The sequence below is a fragment of the Trachurus japonicus genome, chromosome 11, assembly GCF_045865225.1.
Source record: "Trachurus japonicus isolate A0001 chromosome 11, Traja_1.0".
Lineage (NCBI taxonomy): Eukaryota > Metazoa > Chordata > Actinopteri > Carangiformes > Carangidae > Trachurus > Trachurus japonicus.
Window position 1 is genome coordinate 23,769,890 of NC_140917.1, and position 6,678 is coordinate 23,776,567.

The following is a 6,678-nucleotide window of genomic DNA, read 5'->3' on the forward strand; positions in this document are numbered from 1 at the left end:
TCATCTTGTGTCTAGTTTATCCCGTACAATGGAGCAAGCGTCAGAAAACTGGCTGCTTCTATTTTAATCACCATTGTTTAATGTGTCTCTTGTGAGCCGTTGCGGAAGTGCAATACAACGAGCGAGGAGTGGTGCTTTCAAGTGATGTTTCCCAGTTAAAATAGCATCAAGAGGTATCAAGGCTTTTTTGTGCAGCGGGTATAAATCAACCGTTGCCAAGAGGGTTAAATTATGCACCTTTTTGGAGGAAAGAAACTTTAATACAAAATTACAATCTCATGTCTTGTAGCTGCGTCTAATTCGCCTCATTCATTCAGTTTCCAGCCCCCGGGTCACAGCTCGGTGATCCATCATCACAGAAACACCAAACTCTCTCAGCCCTGCAACTTTCAATGAGATGGAAATAAATCAATGTCGGTGGATACTATTGATGAAACATCAACAAACTCATAAACTAAAAATATGTTCCCAATGATCATCAGCTACCAGCAACATGCACTTAAATCGTGAAATAATGAATGCTACTTTGTCCGATTTATAGATTTCCAATGCTCCATTACCGGATGTAATATTGATCACTATTAAACTGTCAAATGGTTTTTCAGATGCCATTTGGTTAACATACTGCCACGTAATTACTGGGTCTGTATGGACTCTCTCTCACACACGTTTTGGCACGCACACTCACATGCACATACACGCCCGCACATACCTACTCACATTCCAATCAATACGACTTCAAGGCAACAAGAGAGAACAAGATGAATTATCTTGTCTCAGAAATGCAGATAAAACCTATGAAGGAAATGAGAGACTTCCTCAGATAAGCACACCCAAACAACGCACAAACATGAAAACGCAAAGCAAGCATATACACACACACACACACACACACACACACACACACACACACACGTGCTACAGTATGGGTGGAGGAGTCTTTGTCTTGAAAAACACCGCGTTCTCCCACTCCGGCCCTGATCTGTGGGGAAAGATTAAAGTGTGCAGTCATTTTGGGAGCATTAGTGCTGCTTTGGTTGGGTTTCTGTCGGCTCACTGATAAAGCCAGAACCCTTACAACAACATCCTCCCCTCCCTCTGCCGCCCAGCCCCCAGCCTGCAACCCACCCTCTATTTATTCCTGCCATTCTTCTACATCCAGCCATAATAAATAGGCACGCTTCACCGAACAGCCACTAAATAACTACAGACAGATCTACCTGTTGTTTAATAGAGACAAATTGGGGGGAAAAAAATGATGGATGCTGTGAGTAATGGAAAATTATTAGGGGAGATTGTAATTCAACCTGTGAGCACACAAGTGTGGAAGAAGGAGAAGAGTAGAACATGGGGAATTAAATCGAGCGGCCCCGGTAATAAGATCTATTGATTTGTCTTAAATAGAGGCAAAGGGATTGATTTAGGTGCAGGTGCTCCTGGGAATGACCATGTTATGGAGTTCAATTGAATGTTAGGACCTTGGTGATGGCGTGCTTGAGCTACTTTGAGAGTATGTGACGCACACACACGCACACGCAGAGTCACAGCTTGCCCCGAAACATACGTACGGCAGCAAAAACAATCATTTTGAAACAACAACAACCTCAGTGATGAGTGGGCTTCCTTTTGTACTGCTATTTCATAAAAAAAAAAAAACTGAAAAGCCGCACTTGAGAAAACAATAGCCTGTGTTTGCGGTTGAGTGTTTGTGGCCAAAACAACACTTTCATCTTGACAAAAGCACTAACACCCACACAGCCGCGAACTAAACTCTCATCCCGCTCTTGATCCACTTTGCAAACCCGACGTTGCAATTTAAAGTGCCGCTTCACAGCCTCTCGTGTCGTCGCATATAATCATGCACATGCACGTCGGGCCACCCCGTCTGATTCAGTCTCGTGCTGCAAACCAAAGCTCTTCTTGTGTTCAGACTCTCTCTTCTCTGTAATCCTGACAAGAAGCCTACTACCTGATACTTAAGATTATAAACTACATATAAAACATGTAGCAGTGCTTTTCACCGTGCTGTAATGAGCATTCCTCAGCATTAAAGCACAATGTGGCCTTTATTCTGACCTTTATGATCAGTGAGCTTCATTATAAAAAGAAATCTAACTCTGATCTTGCTCCATGGCTGCAGCTCCGGTTTCCACTTGACTCTTAGAGGAGCAACGGGCGAATGAGACAGAGTGGGATGGTTTTAGTTGGAAATTTCTAAATAAGTGACATAATTTATTCAAAATACTAATTCACGATTCTTCATAACACCAAAGCAGAAGTCTAAACAGACAGGACAACAACCTACTTGCTGGAGAGGATGTGGACACAGTATGGCAGATCATACACATATATTCTGGAGTTGTACCATGCTTAAATCCTTCTGGCAAGGAGTTCAAAGTACAATCAGTGAGGTCTTGCAGTATAATTTTAATTTCACTTGTTTATCATTCTACCTGGGTAATATGGACACAGAATTACCAAAAAAAGACAGATACCTCCTAAAAATCTTCATGGCTGCCAGCAAAAAAGCCATAACAAGAAGATGGCTCAATACAGAACCTCCCACAGTTAATCAGTGGGAAGCCATAATTAAAGACATCCAAACAATGGAACTACTGACGTTTAGTCTCAGATTACAAAGGGACAAAGGTGATGCCCTCTGGGAAAAATGGAGCACTTATATTACAAGAAGAGGTGATAATCAACCTTAATGCTATGTATATCCTGGTTTTAAGAACGACTATGACCATATTGCTGTAATGTATGTGACATATGACCTACTCGCAACCCACGGTTCCCCCATGTTGTGTTCACGAGTGTTCATATGTATGTGTGCATTTGTATATGAATATGTAGATGATTATTTAGTCATGTGGTTGTAAGCGAACATGTGTACTCGAGATAACACGTGTTTAGACGTACAGTATATGTGCATATGCTTTTGTTTTTTCTTTTTCTTTTTGATGTTTCTTTTGTGTTTATAAGGGCACAACTTGGCAAGCATTTGTACTATTTAGCCACATCATATTGTAGCCATACCTATTTTTGTCTATTATACTGATGCTACCTATGTTTTGTGCAAAAAAACGTGAAAAAATAAAGTTTAAAAAAAAAAAAAAAAAATACTAATTCACAGCAGTTTTACTCTTCTCCTAATGCATCCCAGCAGTGCACGACAAATAAGTCTAGTATAGTGAGACAGGTGGCACGTGCTGCTGATCACGGCTCAAATTGAGAACAGGGGACTGAGCCCATTCGCTGTCTCGCTGAAACCGAGAGAAGAAAAGAAAAAACGCTGCTCTCGTGTCTGATGTGGCTGCAGGAGCTCCGAGTCAGTGATGGACAACTGGCCTGGCTCTGTCACTCAGAAGGTAAAGAAACACACCTCCCTGCACCTGCGAAACACACTGTTCAACACCTCACACACCGCATCTTGTTGTAAACAGGGCAATTTCATTTAAATAAACAGTCCAGCACATAATGCTGCTGGTTACACTGCGTTTTGTGCCAATTAAACAAACACAATTTAACGTGTTAATTAGTTAGCTTTAGAGGTGCCACCCTGACAGAGCTGCTTCTACTATTAACGCTGAGCTGAACTAATGGGCGACTAGATACAAGTTAACTTCACAGACATCAGTGTTTTTTTTTTTATCTAATATGTTGAACAACGACAAGTTTCTGTCTATTTATCCCAGAAACTCCAGAAAAGTTATTTCTGATGACAAAAGAAATCAGCATAAATGTGAATAAGTCACAGATCAAGCTGTCGCCATGGTGAAAATTTACAACAATAACAACATCTCCTGTTAATTGACAGCAGCGTGTGACATTTAAGATAAAACGACTCTATAACCTCCTCTTTCTGGGTGGATTCACTTCCTCACACCTCTAAACTCTTCAGCTCTGCACACACACACACACACGCGCACACACACACACACACACACACACACACACTGTCTCACTCACCAGCCCTGAAGCGAAGAACACTGCCAGCAGTGCGAGGCAGGTTCCCATGACGATCAGCAGCAGGAACACGATCAGCGGATGCTGCTGGCTCATTCTGTAGTAGGACTCGTACAGCCAGTCCTGGGGCTTCTCCGCCTCCACGCACACCTCGCCCTGGAAGCCCGGGCAGCCGTCGCCGAGGCTCTCGGGCCCCTCGGCCACCTCGCCTCCATCGCTCTTCTCCAGCAGGTAGCGTCCGCGGGTCCACAGAGCCTCCTGCCACATGGGGAGCTGCCTCCGCTGGGATGCTCCTGTCTTCTTCTTACTGACCCAAACACGGGGTGAGGGACGGCTGCGCTCCCCTTCCTCCTCGCCAGCCCTGGAAAGTCCAGCTCTTCCTCTTCGTCTTCTTTTAAAAAAGTTTGCTGGGCTGATGGGTGGACGGCCGGCTGAAAGAGAGCCAACTTTTCAGCTCCTCCGGTTTCCCCTGCATCCTCTGTCACTCCTGAGTAAGGACTGTGTGAAAACAAATATTCCTCCTCTTCCTCTTCCTCTTCCTCCTCCTCCTCCTAGAGAAGGTGGTCGGACACCAAAGAGGAGCGATGAGACTTATCTTCCTCTTGTTTCTTCTTCTTCTTGTTTGCTGTGTGTGTTTGGTCAGTCAGACAGAGCAGGCAGCCTCTGCTCACCGCTCAGCGCTGTGTCTGCGATGAGGCAACATGTTACTCTGCTGAGGTGCAGCTGAGGACTGAGAGAGAGAGAGAGAGCTGAGGGAGAGAGAGAATGTGTATGACTGGGAGGGAGGAAAAGAGAGCAAGAGGAGAGAGGGTGTGTACCAATGAGTGTGCTGGGGAGAGCTTGTGGGTAAGTGTGTGTGTGTGTGTGTGTGCACGCTGCACCTATTACAGCAAGTGGAAATGTGTGAATGGTGATTTGTGAGATTAGCTAATGTGAAGAAACTGGTGTATGACTCAAGACTCTCTCTCTCTGTGCATATGTGTGTGTTTGCAAATGTGCATAAAAAAGGAAAGACAAAAAAAATCTACATAAGAGAGAACCCAGAGTTTGAAGTTAAAGAGGAGTGGGAAGAAGTGTGTTCAAAAACATGTGTGTGTGTGTGCGTTTGTTTGGATGTATGTGTGTGTTGCAAAGCATAGGGAAAAAGAGTGTGTGAGATGGGTTGTAACAGCTGTGCTAAACCAGGAAGAGCAGCAGAGCATGGGGGGAAAAGAGAATAAAATGGCATTCAGCAGTCGGCGATGAGATAAAAAGATGGGCAAGAAAAACACACACACACACACACGAGGTGGAAGGACGGGAAGAAAGAGGAAGAAGAAACAAAGTCAGGAAGGAAAAACCTCAGGAGGCAGAGAGAGTGTGGGAGGAAGAGAGACTGGTGCTTCAAACGGATGGGGGGAAGGAGAAGAGGAAGGAGAGAGCTGGTAATGAGTGAAAGTTTGAGTCTGTGTGTGTGTATGTGTGTGTGTGGTGGGAGTAAAATAAGCTCTGATGAAACAAAATCCCAATATTCTTCTCCTCCTCCTTCCATTTCTCTATCTTTCCTCTTCTGCCGCGACAGGCTCCGTCTCTTGCCAAGCCACATGTGATGCTCTGTGGCGTGTGAAATCAGCCATGCCACTTCAGTGTGTTACATCCACATAGTTTCCTTTCAGAGCGATAACCAGGCAGAGAGACGGGGACTATCTGTACGCAAAGGGCTGATAATGATAAAAAACTGTATTTTTCAAACCTGTAAGTTTGACATTTTTAGATCATATCAGCCTTTATCTTAACAAGCAAGCATGAGCAAAGCAACAAACATCACGCAACCTCCCCGTGGAAACACTGGAAACAACTTGTAGAGACTGTGCAGCCATACACATGGCTGCCTGTTGTTGTTTTCTTGCCTGTTGTTGTTTGTATTCTTTCTATTTTAATCACTGTATTATATAACAGTTATTATGATTATGGACGCCAGGAAGACTAGCTGGTTGTCTAGACATCCATCCATGTAATGAATAAACAAATAAATAAAATGAGCCTTTTATGTGAAGATGTGCTCCAGACTAGACTAGACTAGACTAAATTGTTGAATGAATGCCAAAATCTATTCAGCTCATTGCTGAGTTGAAGGGAGGGTTTGTGTTAAATTTCAAGAGATTCCCTGCAGCCGTGATTTCGTTTTTGAGAAAATGGGACGTCATGAAAATTCTTCCTCTGGGGACACTGAACGCCCACTGCAAAAAAGGTGTAATGGCAGTCAATCTAATTGATGTTAAAAGACTTCACACAAAACTGTCAACATAATGGTGGCCTTAGAAGGAAAGTCAGGAGATCACCACAGTAATTAGGGTTCATCCTCCAGGGATCATAGACGTCTGCATGAAATTTCACAGTAATCCGTCATTTAAACCAATAACCCGATCAACCAATACACTGGCCTATGGTCATACCTCATTGCCACACAGAGACATGTGGACAGCCCACTTAAAGCACTTGTGCTGCCTTGTTTTTGACAAATTGCACACATGGTATATAAAGGTCTGAAATGGTACATTCATGGTCTAGAGGGAAGATAATTCAACAAGAACAACCTGGAATGCATCAGTGAGACAAGTTGATTAGTAACATCATGCGTAAAGATGGATGAACACATGTATGGACTCACTCAGGAGCTTCTTATTAGTTTGTGGAGGATATTGAGGTTTGGTTCTTTTCATCACCATC

The 6,678-nt window shown here is 43.6% G+C and overlaps 1 protein-coding gene across 5 annotated transcripts in view; it reads right to left on the reverse strand.

Annotated features, from left to right (window-relative positions):
- Positions 1-6,678, reverse strand: part of adcy2b (adenylate cyclase 2b (brain)) — a 78,015-nt gene extending 71,337 nt beyond the window's left edge. For 2 of the 5 annotated variants that reach the window (XR_015037135.1, XR_015037136.1), the window contains exon 1: positions 3,973-4,699. Coding sequence is in view for 2 of the 5 variants with exons in the window: in XM_085791956.1 (XP_085648082.1) it covers positions 3,973-4,236 (264 nt within the window). In the remaining 3 variants the exon portion in view is untranslated. Of the gene's footprint in view, positions 1-3,972; positions 4,702-6,619 lie in introns of those variants that run through there. The other 3 variants (XM_085791956.1, XM_085791955.1, XM_085791957.1) reach the window with 2 other exon arrangements.